At 35.4% G+C, this 18,803-nt stretch overlaps 1 protein-coding gene across 13 annotated transcripts in view; it reads left to right on the top strand.

The window, feature by feature from the left end:
* Positions 1–18,803, top strand: part of LOC124366088 (histone deacetylase 4) — a 230,572-nt gene that overhangs the window by 166,069 nt on the left and 45,700 nt on the right. For 10 of the 13 annotated variants that reach the window (XM_046822328.1, XM_046822327.1, XM_046822324.1 and 7 more), the window contains 2 exons: positions 4,865–4,927; positions 15,689–15,789. In XM_046822328.1, coding sequence (XP_046678284.1) covers positions 4,865–4,927; positions 15,689–15,789 — 164 coding nt within the window. The remainder of the gene's footprint in view (positions 1–4,864; positions 4,928–15,688; positions 15,790–18,803) is intronic. The other 3 variants (XM_046822323.1, XM_046822329.1, XM_046822332.1) reach the window with 1 other exon arrangement.

The following is an 18,803-nucleotide window of genomic DNA, read 5'->3' as shown; positions in this document are numbered from 1 at the left end:
ATCTATAATATATCCAACGATTGATATAGCCAACGATACAGAAGTGCCTAACGGTCTCTATTTCCAGACGTGAGTCTTTATCTGGTTGGTTAATGGTAATCTAACATTTATGTACATTTCTAATGGTTGATTAGACTGTGTCAAACTTAAACCTGTAAAACATGTATAGTTTTATATTTTAATCTTTTAGATGTCCTTCTTTTTTGATTCTCGCCAAATGTTTTTCACAAACCGGTTTACCATTTTGACGAAAAAATGTGTTTGTTTAAACAATCCTATTTGGCATCAGGTTCTCGCTTTAATTTAAAAGTATTTGTTTTTCATAAAATGAACGTCTGTTTAAACTAAAAAAATGCATCCTCACATGACATTGTTTACATTTTTCTGCTCTCAGATTGAACATTTTGGTATATCATTTACATTCATAAATGAATATCGTAGGCGTAACATCACGTTGTACTAAGATTTGATAATATTCAACAGTAGCAGCGCTGTGGACACCTGATAGCTTGTTGCCGCTGGGGTCCAGAGGCGCCGGGTGACAAGGTGCCAGAGAGGTGGCGCCGGCCGACATCTGCTTCTCACACGGGTCGTACATTATGTGGGCAGTGGGCCTACTACTCCACTTGTCCGCGGCCTTTCCGCTATATATAGCCCGTGTCGCAACCCTCGCCCCACGCCTCATTAGCGGCAAATACGGCCTATCAACTCGTCCGCTACGCGTCAACGTGTGGAATTACATTTTATTTGTTTCTACTCGTGCAGGTCTGATTAGACAAACAGGCAAAGTCTATACCTCTTCAAAGTCGTCATATGATAATATTGTTCAACATCCCGAGGCAAAGATCACTTTAAGAGACCATTTGAGTTGTCCAATGATGAGATACTTTTCCTCGGAAGTTGACTTCATCCTTTCCGTGATCGGTAAACACACCTTTATAGTGAGTGTTGGTAGTACTTGTAAAAACCGTGATTTATCATAAAACAATGTTGCGCCATTTATGGACCAGCGGTGTTCGTGGTCTGCCTTACAAATGGCTCTTGTCATAACTAAGTGGAGGAGAACACTTTGTGGAGATCGCGAATTCCCTGAAAGGCGAAGGTAAAATGGTATATGGAATTCCCCAGGGATCAATTCTAGGACCAATTCTTTTTTTTCGTCTGTGCATCAGATTAAAAACGAAACCACATCCTGTAATAAAAGCCTTTGCAGATCTCACTTCCGTTGAACGTAAAAAAATTATATTCCGAATACAGGGTGATTCATGAAGTTCTCCCCCCACTTCTACAGCACATTGTACTAGTAAAAATAATGAAAAAATGTTATATAAACATAGGTCCGAAAACGCTTCGTTAGCGAGTTACAGCTAGCGAAAGATTTCGCCTGAATTCCTGGGTAAAGCGTAAAATAAAGCCATACTGAACTTTTGGAAAAGGTTAATTAAGTAAGAAATATCGTGGATTCTTATGTATTTTTACCTGATAAAGCTAATAAAATAGGTTTCAGAACCGTACCTGTAGTAGTTTTTGAGGGATTCAGGGTTAAATGCAAAAAATTGGGCACGAAAACAATGTTTTTTTAAGTTTGATGTACAATAACTTTGTTAAATTGGTAATAAATACATAAAATCAACAAACATTAAATTGTAGAGAATTTAATTCTGAGAAAATTGATATAATCAAAGCCTAAAATAAAACAGAAATAAGTACCAAAAAATCGATTTTATTCAGTATAATACATTACTAGTTTTAAGCAAAATTAATCAGGTTGGGGCCAACCGTACGCACCTTTTTATAATAGATGTTCGAAAATGAGGCCATCATTATCAATACATTTTGCAGCACATTTGTGTATTGCTTTTGTTGCGTTTCTTAATTTTTCAGGACTTCCCTGTATCTGCACAGCCGAAATCCATAATACGGGCAATTAATTCATCACGAGAATTCACTTTTGTCTTGTATACAATGTCTTTCATCCATCCCCAGATGCAATAATCCAATGGAGATAGATCTGGTGATCTTGGTGGCCAAGGGTGAGGCCCTCCACGACCAATCCAGTGTCCAAGAAATTGATGATTTAAGTAAGCAGAAACGGCACGTGAAAAAGTGGGGAGGTGCTCCGTCATGCTGGAAGTACAAATTTTGTCTGAGATGTAAATTAACATTCTCTAACAGCTGCGGCAACTCTTCTTGAAGGAAATGCAAATAGAAACTCAGCATTTAGGCGTCCAGGTAATATGAAAGGTCCAATCAGCCGATTGTGCAAAAGGCCACACCAGACATTGACGCTAAATCGGTGTTGAAAGTTCTGTTCCACTACCTCATGTGGATTTTCGTCTGCCCATGAGTGTTCATTGTGCAAGTTATTGACCACCATCCCGAGTGAATTGTGCCTCATCCCGTAAACAAAATACGCTTGTAGAGTTTTATTTATTAATATTCAAAAAGTTGCAAAACTCCAAGCGAAGCGGACCATCCCCTAGCTGTAGATGTTGAACCTTTTGTTTATGAAACGGATAAAATTTGTTTCGATTAAGTGACCTCCACACCGTTGACTGCGAAACTCCTGTCCGCCTAGAAATACGTCGTGTACTTACACCTGGACTGCGATGAACAGCATTAATAACAATATCATCATCAAGTTGGACAGCTCGTTCATAATTGGTTCTAGTACTTGGTAGTGATCCTGTTTCCCGAAGAGTACGAAAAGTTCCTGAAAATTGTTTTGGTATCTGGAATCCTCCTATTAGGGTAACGTAGATCATATTCTTTTACAGCAGCTCTAGCATTACCATTACAGTAACCCAAAATAAAAACCATATCAGCGTATTCCTCTGATGTAAATAAGTAAGGCATTTTTTCGCTGAATAAACAATCGAATTATAACTCACAGAAAAATTGCATTTAATAACACGATTCACAGAACCCGATCTCCTGCTGTAGCTTGCAAAACACCACTAATACACAGTTCTAAACGTAACAGTACAGAATACCATTGTTGATCAGCTGTTATTCGTGCGTTATCCAACTTAGAAATTAATTAAACAAAAAACTGCATTTTCGATGATTAGTAAACAATAATAGGGAAAATGTTTGCTTCATTTATTTTCGAACATTTGATGTAAATTTTTTATTTAAAAAAAAATACAACGTAATAAAAACGTGATATTTTTATTTACAAACAAATTTATTTAACAGTTAATCTTGTTTTCCTCAATTTATCTCATCATTAAGGAACAAACATTTTGTTTTTGTTTTATTTTAACTAAATACCGTACGGTATTTCTTTACAGCTAGTAATGTATTTTACTGAATAAAATCGATTTTTTTGGTACTTATTTCTGTTTTATTTTAGACTTTGATTATATCAATTTTCTCAGAATTAAATTCTCTACAATTAATGTTTGTTGATTTTATGTATTTATTACCAATTTAACAAAGTTATTGTACATCAAACTTAAAAAAACATTGTTTCGTTGGCCCAATTTTTTTGCATTTAACCCTGAATCCCTCAAAAACTACTACAGGTACAGTTTCTGAAACCTATTTTATTAGCTTTATCAGGTAAAAATACATAAGAATCCACGATATTTTCTTACTTAATTAACCTTTCCAAAAGTTCAGTATGGCTTTATTTTACGCTTTACCCAGGGAATTCAGGCGAAATCTTTCGCTAGCTGTAACTCGCTAACGAAGCGTTTTCGGACCTATGTTTATATAACATTTTTTCATTATTTTTACTAGTACAATGTGCTGTAGAAGTGGGGGGGGAGAACTTCATGAATCACCCTGTATATACATTTTGTTCAAAAAACCAGCGTGATCAACTTTTGTATTCGGCAATATGAAAGCCGACCCGATTGTGATGGTGGATGAATCCATAACATTTCTTGGAATGTGCCTCGGTCGAGGCTGATATGGAACGATCACATCAATAGTGCCCTATGCAGCTCCAAGGTTGCCTCATCAACGTCTTACGCAATTTAGCAAAACATTATCTTGTGGTCTGAGATTGTGGAATGGATGTTCTGGGTATAAATGTAATGGAGTGTTTAGAATGCAAAATAAAGCTGTCAGAATTATTTCCAAATCAAATAAGGAACTACTACTGAATGGCTCAGCACAGTTCTACTGCTTTTGAATACTTACCGTCTCAAGTTGGTGTAAGACTAATCTATTACTTCCCTGAAGAGATTAGATGTCAATGACCCCCAAACAACTTAAATCTGGTCTAAAACACTCCCTGGTGTCACTGACATCTTACTCTGTTAACGAGGGCCTCTGGGATAGTCTTCCTTAACAATGAAAAAAATTCTTTCTGGCTCCTTTTCTGATATCCAAAGAAAGTTGACAACAGGGTAGGAACCGACGTGTATGTGACAACATATAATCTTAACTTGATAGTTATTTATTCTCTTTTGAAATTGTATCTCATTAGTGTTATGTCTTTTATCTTTGAATGACGCTTGAAGTACAATTACTTCCTGCAATAAAGATTACTATTATTACGTACTGCATACAACTTATATAGTCCATAGCTTTCGTGCAAGGACAGGTCTTCTAAAGTAAGTTAACATCCTGTATACGAGTACTACAGCTGTACTCACCATCATATATAGAGCCTAATGGGTCCTAGATTATATATTTACGTAGGATCAAATTATGTTGTTAATTATACCTGGATTATTTAAAGATTAAAAGTCCTCTAAATTAGAGTGAGGATTTTTTTAATTCGATATGACTTTTATATAATACATTATTCAGTGTATGAGAGATTGTTGATATGTCAAATTTGAACCATAATGAGATGTACGGACAGTATTTATATGCACCATGTCACACTAACTATGTTCACTTGTTTCAGAAGAGGTGGGCCCTTATCGCGCTGTGGAAATCAGCCCCCCATTCGCCCACCTGCCTCAGAAAGGTACAAGTCCACTTTCAATATTATGTATTATGTAATATATTTTACAATATCGTAACTTGGGATGTAACTAAATTTAAGGCAGTTAGTTAAACAATGGAAAAAGGATTCTAGTTACGTTAAAGTCTCCATAACAAAATGTAATTTTTACAAAATTACGTTTCCAGTTCTTTGATCTTTTTCTCTTTCGAGTACTTAAAAAAATATAAATATTTAGTAAAAACCGTGTGTAACTCTACCTGTATTGTCCGTTTCACAACATTACACATCAAATCACATTCATGAAGTTAAATCTCACTATTTGTGATGGGCATCATTTGTTTATAAATAACTTTCATAACCAATTGTAAATTACGGTTCAATCCGGGATCGTTAATCTATTCACAAGCGTAAAGAATGTCTATAATACGGTGATGGGTTTATAGTTATATAAGCCCTGTTGAGCTCCAAGGAAGAGATTTCTCTATAATATTGTAGTAAGTTTTAGAGTTTTGTAGCACTGTATAGTGTACTATATGTAATGCAGTGTGGATCTTAAGGTTTTAGTCGGTGTATAGTGTTAGTGGCTATAATTTTAGTACAAATAAAGTATAATTTAAGCTGTACGTGATAGGTATTGTGCTGTGTACTAGAAATACGTTCAAGGTTGTTTATTTACAAATGAAAGCTATTTATCAATTACTGTCTTTTTTTACCAAGTTAATTAATATAATTATGGCAACTAGTTGTGTAAAATGCATTTTTTTTACTCTTCCGGAGAAAATACATTATCTGTTACTATACACAAGTTGATTATTAAAAATAGTGGGCCTGGTGACACTGTGCTGGTCACGTGTACACGTGCAGACACAATTTATTGTAATACACAAGTATAATGGATTAGAAATAAAGTCATGTAAAAATGAATACACGACTGATGTGGAGGCCGGGCGACACGGCACTGTGCTGGTCACGTGTACACATGCAAACGCAATTTATTGTAATACACAAGTATAATAGATTAGAAATAAAGTTATGTAAAAATGAATACACGACTGATGGGGGGCCGAGCGACACGACACTGCGCTGGTCACGTGTACACATGCAAACACAATTTATTGTAATACACAAGTATAATAGATTAGAAATAAAGTTATGTAAAAATGTACACACGAGAGCGGTGGAGGCCGGGCAACATGGCACTGTGCTGGTCACGTGTACACATGCAGACACAATTTATTGTAATACACAAGTATAATAGATTAGAAATAAAGTTATGTAAAAATGTACACACGAGAGCGGTGGAGGCCGGGCAACATGGCACTGTGCTGGTCACGTGTACACATGCAGACACAATTTATTGTAATACACAAGTATACTAGATTAGAAATAAAGTTATGTAAAAATGAACAACGAGTGGTGGGGGGGGGGCGACACGGCACTGCGCTGGTCACGTGTACACATGCAGACACAATTTATTGTAATACACAAGTATAATAGATTAGAAATAAAGTTATGTAAAAATGTACACACGAGAGCGGTGGAGGCCGGGCAACATGGCACTGTGCTGGTCACGTGTACACATGCAGACACAATTTATTGTAATACACAAGTATAATAGATTAGAAATAAAGTTATGTAAAAATGTACACACGAGAGCGGTGGAGGCCGGGCAACATGGCACTGTGCTGGTCACGTGTACACATGCAGACACAATTTATTGTAATACACAAGTATAATAGATTAGAAATAAAGTTATGTAAAAATGTACACACGAGAGCGGTGGAGGCCGGGCAACATGGCACTGTGCTGGTCACGTGTACACATGCAGACACAATTTATTGTAATACACAAGTATAATAGATTAGAAATAAAGTTATGTAAAAATGAACACGAGCGGTGAGGGTGGGGGGGGGGGGGCGACACGACACTGCACTGGTCACGTGTACACATGCAGACAATCATGTCGATGACAATGCTGCAGAAATAGAACTCTCATCAAACACTCTTTGTCCACTCTTCACAACCGGGCTGACGTGGTGCATGTTCACAAGCGGGTTTATAAACACACACACACACAAACACGTCAATATTGTGTACTGCTTTATCAATGTGAAATGTTATGTTTGGTAATTACAGCTTCTTTTGAGATAAAACATGTTTATTACAATTAATGAGAATGGATTAGAGTTTAATATAACCCAATTGTTTACATTGATTACTTGGTACTACCAGTTGTCTACATAGTGACTTCCATAGCATTCAAAATTCCTTAAGCAATTATACTAAATTATAGCTATATATTAAACTTGTGTGAATGTTCACAGAAGAATTAAACTCTAATTGGTATATGTACAAGTAACGACTTCTAAACGATGTATATGCCAATTTTTTATCATTGATGTGAGCTAGCATCATAGGTAATTCTTGCTTGAATTGTAGCGTTGAAGTTTTATTATGAAATATAAGTATTAAATATAATTTTTTACTCACTTTGTGCTTACATAAAGGTTATTATTTTAAAGGCTAAGTGTTCCTCACACAAGAAACCATAATTTATAAACGCAAAGAGGTGAGCACCCCAATTACTCCTCTCTCTCTCTCTCTCCCTCTCTCTCTCTCCAGAGATACTTATATCGTTTAACTTCTGAAATAAAAGGCTATATACGGTAGCATTGTTGCCAAAGAAAAGACACTCCGTATAGTCTATTACATTGCCACTTGCACAGATTGTTTACATATAGCTGAGCAGTTCAATCAGATCCTTCCTGAGATAATTGAGCGTGTTGGCACCACGGCAAACTGACATGCACTCACATGTCTGCCGTCTCTGAGGTTAATGAGTGCGCGCATGCTTTCACTCCTTACATAAAGCGCGATCGGGTTACTGGAACATTGCTTACTACACACGTCACTTCCGTCTTGACGTTCTGCTGCAGGATGTGACAAATCGTGTGTGGCCTTGTGAGAGAAATTCATTATAATCCGGGAGATGGTGACAATGTTAATACTGCATTACAGAAGGGAAGCAGTGCCATCTTTAAACAGAGCAATAAGAAAGGGACAATTGTACCAGATTTGCGGTTTTTTCCCACATTACAATAATTCCTTAAAGTTAAAATATCAATAAAAGTAGCGGCATTAACGTGGTACAGGGGTGTATTAAGGGGGGCGAACGGGGGGTCACCCAACCTGGAGAGCCGGAGGAGCCGAAAATCTTGTTGTAGAACTGGGAAAATCTGAAAACCTATTTCTATGTCCTTTTAAGTAACAATAATTTAACTAGCACATTTTCTAAAATCACAGTTTATTTCTTTTCAAAATCTCTGTATTGGTTTTCAAACTGTAAAATTTTCTAGCGGAGAGGACCTTCTGATTACTTACTCGATTTAAGGGGTATTTCACCTATCCCCGATCCCTCGGATGCTGTCTCTCCCCCCCCCCCCCCCAATGACGTCTTAATCCGCCCTGACGTTGTATTTTAGGGACTTGTGCAAAAATAGCAAGACTGAACTAATAAAGCAAATGAAACTGTTGTTTGAATTAACGACACAACAAAAAAATTGAAAATTGAATTGAATTGTGGAATTGTTGTTATTCTATTCAACAATTTCAACCACATTATTCCAAACGCCTTTTTTGTACAAGATATTTAACAAAGACGAGATTGAATTCCCTCTTTCTAATAACAACATATGATGGGATGAAGGCATTTCCCTAGCCACATCCTGCATATCTTATCGATATTTGTCTTCAATATAAAATTTCTACAAAGAGGATGTTAAGGAAGTGCCTGGAGGAGATTCCTTTGCATCGTGACTGTGTGGTGGAGATCCTTTACGCTAACGGTCAATAAGTCACTAGTCAGAGTGGCCGTGATTGCTTCAGTGCTTTGTTTATTCATAACTGATACAAGGTAGGAGTACGCTACATTATTTCTTTAGGCTACATATATTACTATGTCAAATCGTATTAAAATATCGTATGATCATCCTGAGTTTTGTTGACACATTTTATTGCTGTACCTTTTCGTTGCCATCGTGGTTACCCATAAGAGCAGTACAGTATACAAATATTCGGGAACGCTTAGCCAAATCCCACGGCAAAGCACAATCATCGACATCTATGGTGCTTTTACAGAACGAAATAGGTCCATAGGTCAGTTTTTAAAAATACCGTGCAGAAATAAAATTTCGCAGTCCCTTCGCTAACGCTCAGCCAATAAGAATGGAATTTACCAAAATAAGAGATGTTAGTCAATGAAACGTTTGGTTGTTGTTTTTCTGATAAACAGATCTAACAACACACCCACAGTAGATTTCTAAAAGCGGCAGAAGGGTAAATCTACTCTCTCCCTTTCACCACTTTTTAAAAAGATTTAATAAATTACTGTTGATTCATTTGTAGCCAATCAAAACTAGGAATTATCAAAATTGCATTAATAGTTATATTATGTGAATGGGGTTTCTGTAAATGACATGCAGATTTAAATATTTGTATTAATTGTATTAAATACAATTTCGTTGAAAGTTTACTAATTAATTAGTATACTGAATAGAGTCTTTTTGGCCGTAAATTGACATTGTCATTGCCAGAATTAAGTTATGGTGTCAAATAAATATTAATTATTTATTATAAGAACGCGTATTTTGATCTCGTTAGGTTTCCAGTAGTTAATTTTACAATTAAAAAATAGTATTTCTCGTACGTGTAAATATTCACATTCAGCGTTGGAAACCCGTAGTGTAGCGACATAACATACACTGTAATGAGGGGTATTTTATAGCAACAGAATATGTGACTGAGATCATTGACACGTAGGTATGATTCACTCGCGTGTCGTCAGTCTCACTCTGTCATTGTAACTGAGAACTTGTGCGTAATGTCGCTTGTATTCAATCATTATGTAATCAAGTATAAAATCGCGGTACGTTAAAATATCCGTATCGCCCAACAAAGCAAAATTTTAAGGGAAAATGTATACTTTGTATGGGTTATATTATTGTTTTTGTCCATGTTTTGCAAATTTGACATATATTCAAAGTACTGCATATCTATCTTGTTCGAAAAACAAGGGAAAAGTGTTCTGTATGTATATGGACAGACCGGCTATTTTTATCTCATATTTAGCTTCTGAGGAACAGGTTGCATGGCTGTTTGCAATAATTTGTAAAAATGACAGCCAATCGTCTAAGCTAAATAATTATGGACACCAAAGTAAACCATAAAAAGTTCTGTTATGACATGTGCTCTCATAACATAATGTTTTGCTGTTTGTATTGCGCAAAGTTTGTGTAGCGTGCACGGTATGCGTGTATATTAAGCAACAGTTAATTGAATCATAAAAAAGTATTAAACATACGAGAACATTTACACTGACCAACATTGACTGAGGGCGACGAAATTGCTTTGCATTTATGTATACACAGATACCCTCCTTAAATGATTACAGGTTGCTCCAAAAACGGCATTGTGACGTTGAAAATTAATTTTACCACTTGTAAAATGCTTGCCATTCCAAAATACTTTTTTTTTGGAAAGAGAACGTCCGATGATGGTACGTCATGGATTCGGCAGAATTTCAAAGCAGCAGAAATATTTTTTTCTTTCGTATGAGTTAATTGTCATGCTAGATTTAGGAAGCATTCAATGTCTTTTGTTTTTGAACGCCTTCCATTGTGCAATTTATGCAACAATGGAACATAGTGTGCTTCATCAGTCATTGTACCATTTGCACGAAAACCCACCAAGACCACTCGGACCATATTCGTGAACCCTGATTAAATTCTGTGTTAATAGTATGTTTAAAACGTCCTTTTTGTGTTCTCATGGAATACCCTCTATAAAGGCTGGGAGCATTCAATTCTCATTCTTCCTTCTTTAAAGGTGTGATCTGGCGGAAAACCAAGCGAGCTAATAGCTTATTCATATTATGCAGATGATTTTGGATGATTTTTGCTCAGACCTTACGCTTAATTTTGTCTGTGTAAAACTATCATTGGTTTAAAGTCCATTTACGCACAGAAGAACTTGGTCTGTGAGAGGATTGTATAAAAAATAATAACGAAGAGAGTCGATACCAGTACAAGGTTGATGTTACCGATAAACATTGCAAAAACCACAGACAGAATTTGGACCTGCGCAATCTCTAACAATGCGCTATTATTTGACAGTGGATCATTGAAAATATAATAGAACAGTGATTCGAATATTTACCATCGTTGTATGATTAAGCTAAGTGACGGGACAGAGATACAGGAATTTTGCAAAATTGTTGTAACCTCTTTATTTATTAGCCCGTTGATTGATACTGAAGTGTGAATAATTATAACTTTTTTATCATTTAAACTGACCAGATAGTTAACGTTGTAATTTCTTGGTTTCATCATAACATGGATAAACTTCATTATAAATCTGTTTGGAACACTTCCTTTGTAGAGCCTTTCAATAGATACATCTGTTTATTGCTCTGTTGACGCAATGGATCCCACGATCACCACTTCCCACAACTGCATCTATAGAAAAGTAAATCTTTAGAGCTTGTATAGTTTTAGCATTCTGTGTCTTATATAGCATTCTGTGTTTATAAATATATATATATATATATATATATATATATATATATATATATATATATATATTTCTCCTGGCCCAATTATATATATATATATATAATGTACGTATGCCTACCCAGTAAAACACACTAGCAAAAGATTTACTCTAAATATTTACAGCGCTATTTCTACTCTCCAACACAGAACCGCTTCGGCTTAGTTTTGTAAAACACATACATTGACATATTTGGTCAAAAAAATAAAATTTCTAACATAACAATTTCAGTTAGATTTCGCAGTTTGTGCTGCACACTAATTTATAATTACAACCGGTAAGTGCAGAAAAATTGAATTACATTGTGATTAAATTTTGTGTTACCTACTGTTGTATTTTTAGATAACATGAGTAAGTAACAACTGAAAGTAACAGGCGTGTTCAGACACGTTTTGTCGTTGTAAATACTTGCGGAATGCAGAGCGGTGGTACACGTGTTGGTGGCAGCTTTAAGACTTCTATTGATTATCAGTCAGCGAAGCTGGTTTCCGAGAACTGAGGTGGTTCCCTGAATCTCTGGCCGCAAACCCACACAGTTCATGTGACCTGATATCATCACGTAATTCTTCCAAGGGATCGTCGTGACTCCACAATTTGCTAAACACTTTGTATTGTAACCAGACATGAGTTGGTAAAACTCTAAAGCTTTTGATATATTTATTTGTGGTATTCAATGTATTTTTTATAGAATGGGGGTAAAAAACAATTCATTCATAGGCTAGTTAATTGAAAATGCACAAGATTCGCGTATTGCTATAAATTAGGAATGGAAATTTTTTTAATGATGTTTATTCCATTCTGGCAAAAATGTACAGTTTAGCTGGAAAAATTCTGTAAGAAATAAAGTAGCTAGGAGAGCTGAGGAAAGAACTGGTGTTGGAAAATATAATAAACGATCAGAGGTGATTGGTTATTCCAAAATATTGCTATAAGTTTACGATATGAGCATAGAGATAAATGATTAATGATAAAAAATTCTTCCTAGTGGAAGAAAACTATGTTCTTGGACCGCGTATAGTCAGAGAAGACTGAGGTGTAACGGGAGTTTCTCAGGGTTCGGTGCTAAACCTTTTCTATTTATAATCTTGTAAACAATTTGACAGCGTGTGATCAAAGGAGATTTAGTTGGAGTGGTGAGTTCCTTGTTTGGGTCTCAGATCTTTTTCTAATTATTTACAATCTATTTAAACAATTTTTATTTTTCAGTATAACCTAAACATTGTGTCTATATTGGTAACACTGCACTCTTTATTGCTGCGTATAGTTCAATTTCTTTAATATAGCTTTCTGTCAATTAAAGTAAATTAGAATCTTGGTGCTTCTGGAAGAATGAATGGGTTTCTGGTAATATACAGAAACATATTTATGTTTCGTTGTACCACAGAGAAACGAACCGTCTTCTTAGTCATTGTCAGTGGTTATATCGACTAATAATGTACATTCCATAAATAACATTTTTAATGTTCTTGGATAACCATTTGATTTGGGTACCGCAGTAGACTACATCATATCATGAAAATTGGCCAAATGAATGTTTTCTTAAGTTTTATTTTTTATATTTTTTTTTTGTAAATTGATATTTTCCCACTTTCAGCTAGTTATTTTGTGTGGTCTAAATTGTTCAGAAGTTCCAGTAAAATCCAAATATAAACTCATTTCACAAGAACTTACCAAGTTATAATTTATTGGAATAAAGTTAAATTATTTCTTAATGGAGTGGATTTTTTTACCTCATCTTTGGTATTGTAACGGGGCCATTCGTTGTGTCTCTTGTGACCTCCGCGTGTGAAACTCTCTAGTGTAGCGAGTAGAGAATGAGTGGAACACCCAATGTTGGGAGAATCTATTCGACCTGTTTCCGTGAATTAAATACCACCAGAAATATTACAATACCACTTATTTTGGGACCTAAGAATAAGAATAAGAATAAGAATAAGAATAAATTTATTTAAGAATAAGAATACATTTATTTTCTCAGGGATAACATAAATACATACAGTAGTTACAGAGCGTGAAAAAAAAAACAAAACAAAACAAAAACTCTCCCAGGTCTGACCTTAATGAAGAAAAAAAAATATCAAATTATACAAACTAAAAAAAAAAACCTTTGTCCAAATTGTTTAGTCTTAACTACTATGTACATTACAGCAACTACAATATGAATGTTAATTAAAGTATACATCAGATAAAAGCTAACAAAATACACAACTAGAGGAAAGAAAAACTAATAACATTTTTAATATGTACATATAAAACAATATTTTAAATCCTGAGAAAAATTTAGGGCCTCCAAGGCAAGCCTGTTTAGAGGACACCGTGTAATTATATTATTAAAAACTAAAAAAAAATAAAAAGTTCAGACAGTTAAATTTAAAAAGAAAAAAAAAAGTCCCCTATAAGCTATTTTATTGAAATTTTGTAATCATGTATAAGATAATACATGCTACTGGAATCTATTTTTTTGTTTTTTTTTTGGTTTTTTTTGTGGACCATGCTTGGAAAATTAATGAAAATTTAATTCATTTATTCCTGAACCTCAATTAAAACCTCAATGTCGCAGAAAGAAAACAACCATTGTTTTAATGTCTTCAAAAAACAGAATTTTGACTTTTTAAATTTTATTTCATTAGGAATTTTGTTAAATATTCTTGGGGCTAAAAAAAGTAAGTTTTTAGTAAAAAATGTTTTTTGTGGTTTAGGTGTTCTAAAGTTATTTGCATTGCGAAGTTTAAACCTATACTCATTAATGTCAACATCCGGTAGGTTTCCACTCTTATCGTAGAACAACTTTAAAGTTTTGTACACAAACATAAATCTTAGAGGTAAAATATTAAGGGTGACAAATAGAGGGAATGAGGTTTCAGTTTTAGGTTTGTTTTACTATAATTCTAATAAAATGTTTTTGAAGTTTAAAAAATAGGCTGTAGCTTTGTCTTGTAAGTGCCTCCCCCAACACGAAATACCATAGTCTAAACCGACTGTTTACCAATGAAAAATAAAAAAGACGTAATATCTCTTTGTCACAAAAATTCCTCAGAAAATAAAAAAACTCGTAAATAATTTTTTTAATTTAGATTTCAATACTAATATGTGGTTATTCCAGTTTAATTCTCTGTCTAACACTACGCCTAGATATTTAACTTCACTTGCTTCTGCAACCGGTTTACAAGATAAATTGCAAATAGAATTATTGCAAAGACAATTAAAACATTATAAATAATTGCACCGGCGTCAAAAGGCACTTGACCTCTTAAACTAAAATTAAATATAACTTGTCTTCTCAGGGCTAAGAACCATTCTGTTTTTACAAAACCACCACTTTAGCGCTTTGAGATCAACATTCATAGCAAGCTCTATATCACCCCAGCTGGAGCTGGAATAACACAAAGCAGTGTCGTCAGCAAAACAAGTTATACTACCCTGAAGACTAGCATTACAAAGATCATTGATGTAAATTAAGAAAAGAGTAGGGCCTAAAACTGATCCTTGAGGTACACCACACTTAATTTCACCCATTGCACTGAAAACTCCATTAATTTTTACACACTGTCTTCTAGATTTTAAATAATCTTGAAACCAATTTAAAACAACTCCCCTTATCCCACAGTCAAAAATTTTTCCCAATAATATTCCGTGATCAAACAGTGTCAAAGGCTTTTTTTATGTCCAAAAACAGCCCACTAACATGTTTGTTTTGGTCAAGTCCCTCAGATATCAATCCAATGAAATTTAAAAGTGTAGTTTCGGTGCTCACGCCCTCTACTGAACCCATACTGATTGCGACTAAAAAAACTCCGTCAAAGTGAGGAAATTAATCAATTTTCGCTTCATAATTTTCTCTAAGACCTTAGATATGGTAGAAACCAAAGAGATAGGGCGGAAGTTGCTACAAATTGTTGAGGGGCCTTTCTTGTGAATCGGAATAACAACTGCTGACTTCAAATTTTGACCTACCAATTCATGTACTGGTAAAGGCGAGTTTCTCTATTAATATTGGTGGGTTGAATGTTCTCTGTTGAGTTGTTCCATCTTCTGGCATTGCAGTGGGATGCCAGTGTGGGATATTAACCTGCTGATGGAAGCTAGTCACAACTCCGTCCTAGAGTTGATGGGACTACGGTGTGCTGGAATCTATAGTAGATATGCCCTTTGGTGATCAGTACTGTGCTGTTGCAGAGATGACGAGGGAGTCCCCGGCGAGCAGTCCAGCGCTCAGTCGCCGTAACGAACTCAACAACCTCACCAACGGCCACGAGTTCCAACACCAGATACTGCAGGTCTGTACCTATTGTAACCTTGTATTGTACAGTATTACCTTCCTCAGTCAACACACACTTAGTCCAGCGCTCAGTCGCCGTAACGAACTTAACAACCTCACCAACGGCCACGAGTTCCAACACCAGATACTGCAGGTCTGTACCTATTGTAACCTTGTATTGTACAGTATTATTACCTTCCTCAGTCAACACACACAGTCCAGCGCTCAGTCGCCGTAACGAACTTAACAACCTCACCAACGGCCACGAGTTCCAACACCAGATACTGCAGGTCTGTACCTATTGTAACCTTGTATTGTACAGTATTACCTTCCTCAGTCAACACACACACTTAGTCCAGCGCTCAGTCGCCGTAACGAACTTAACAACCTCACCAACGGCCACGAGTTCCAACACCAGATACTGCAGGTCTGTACCTATTGTAACCTTGTATTGTACAGTATTACCTTCCTCAGTCAACACACACTTAGTCCAGCGCTCAGTCGCCGTAACGAACTTAACAACCTCACCAACGGCCACGAGTTCCAACACCAGATACTGCAGGTCTGTACCTATTGTAACCTTGTATTGTACAGTATTATTACCTTCCTCAGTCAACACACACAGTCCAGCGCTCAGTCGCCGTAACGAACTCAACAACCTCACCAACGGCCACGAGTTCCAACACCAGATACTGCAGGTCTGTACCTATTGTAACCTTGTATTGTACAGTATTATTACCTTCCTCAGTCAACACACACAGTCCAGCGCTCAGTCGCCGTAACGAACTTAACATCCTCACCAACGGCCACGATTTGCAATACCAGATACTGCAAGTCTGTGCCTATTGTAACCTTGTATTGCACCATAATATTACCTTCCTTATTTAATACACACTTAGTTGGTGCTCTAGCTGATATTTCATTTAATTATTAGGAGGATATGTTGGGATAGCAAGTGTTCACATATGTTAGGTTATTTATTATGATTAGTAGATTGTTTATAATAATTATCATTCTTAATTTAATACGAGTTTACGTTGTTTTACGTATACGTTAATATAAAATTGGCGCATCAGTCTTAAGTCATAGTGGATTCGAATAGTTTTATAAATTTGGAGAAATGACGAACATACACATTTTTTTGATGATATTGTTTAGAAAGGCTGATATACGATTTGTATATTGTTAGAGTGTTTTATTCAATAAAGTAGTAGTACAAATTAACATCATATAATAATAATTAAATGTAATTTTGCCGTTTAAATTTAGAATAAAGCACTGTTACTAACAAGTGTAATTAAAATGTTCAATAAATGATATATATATTTTGTTAATTGTTTCGCCTTAATTAATGTTATTAGTTATATGAAAATATTTGTCATCAATCAGTGCTCAAAATAACAACACATTCGAGATAATGTTGTCGTTAACGTTTGAGAGACTGGTTCGTGGAAAGAATTGTGTTGTTTTGCTTTACCCACTTAACTGTTTTTTTCAAGATAACTCATTAGCTGTTTGGAAGTGGTTTTCCGTGCGCTGTTATTATTGTGAAAAACCTTTGATCTGTTGGCCACTCTTTGGTGCAAAGTCTCTCTTCGCGGTTTGAAATCACAAAGAGTTAATGTTGTGAAATTAAATTCTTTAATGATTGAGGCCGTCATCTGGAGTGTACGAATTAGCAATTCTCTCTTGATAAGTTACGGCGTCAACATTCTCCCGTATGTCCCTCGCCTCCCACCTTGCTCACCTTGTAGTAATGTATCGGGTTATTGTTTAGTGACAAGTTAATACCTTAATCTTATCTGTGTAGTGTGCGTTTGTTTCGCTTGTGATCGGATTATGTCTATTTTTACTCGGTTGATCCCTTCAGTAAAACTTCAGAACTCGGGATTAAATTCAAAATACCAATTTGTCTTTTACAGTTCCAACTGTAGTTGTGACGAAAAGAGTTCGTGCACTGTTATGATGCACACTTGACCTTGGAGTGTGTTTGTTTACGCGTCTAAATATACGCGAAATTTTACTCTGTCACATCATACAAGTAGTTTTTGAAGGCTGTATTAATTAATTCACAACACAAAATAAATACAACACGCGTTTTTATCGCTTTAATTTTCTTATTTTACAAGGCATTTCCAGCGGAAGTTTGGACGTAGTAAAATGACATTGAGATTTCCCCTATAAGAACAATGCCAATCTTCGTGCAGTTTTTCGCCCTTAGTTTTTTGGTCATGTTAATAATATAATGAATTCAAATGCTTTTTAGGTATTTGTGTATGGGTTATTCAGAAACAAATCTCAAATTTTGTCGTGCTTTCTTGTATAAAAACATACACTTTACAAAAAATATATAAAGAGTTTGGATGCCGATCTTATGAATACAATTAAATCGCTAGATGTGTTGCTAAGCGCTAATCTCGGGATATGGTTGGGCCAATTTGGCTAATTATTTTTTTATTGAATTTATTAATTGAAGTCCGAGGAAGGTTTCCATGGAGAGAAAAACTCTAAAAGTTTGTCGCAATATCTTAGAATTTGGAAAAGTAATAATGATAAGAAACACGATCCAAAAGCGTCAATCCAAAATTCCGGCTATTAACACTTTTAGCTGTTACGTATTTACACTTTCAGCTGAATTTTCCTAAGAGGCAGAAACATTTGTTCTGAAATAATTTTAGAAAGTAATAAATAAATATACAGTGTTTGATCATTAGTTAAATGTACATGTCAAAGAGGAAATTACTATCTAACTTCTCCACAGATTGCACCAGTGACGAAATTAAAGCATTTCATGCATTTATCATATTAGAAATAAAATGTAAACGCTGGCACCAGTGACGGAGTTACTATTTAAACGCTGTTATTAACACCACCTTAATGAATAAAGCTGTTAATTATGTGTTTAAAATGAGACACCTCCACGATTTTACGATTAAACATTAAGGACGTAAAACTGCATGACGGTTTAACATTGTTCTTATGTGGAAACTCAAGGTTTCCCCCTAAAACGATGGGTTGACCACCGAATCGGCC

Source organism: Homalodisca vitripennis, chromosome 7 (genome assembly GCF_021130785.1).
Source record: "Homalodisca vitripennis isolate AUS2020 chromosome 7, UT_GWSS_2.1, whole genome shotgun sequence".
In the NCBI taxonomy this organism is placed as follows: Eukaryota; Metazoa; Arthropoda; class Insecta; order Hemiptera; family Cicadellidae; genus Homalodisca; species Homalodisca vitripennis.
This window is presented reverse-complemented; position numbering and strand designations above follow the sequence as displayed.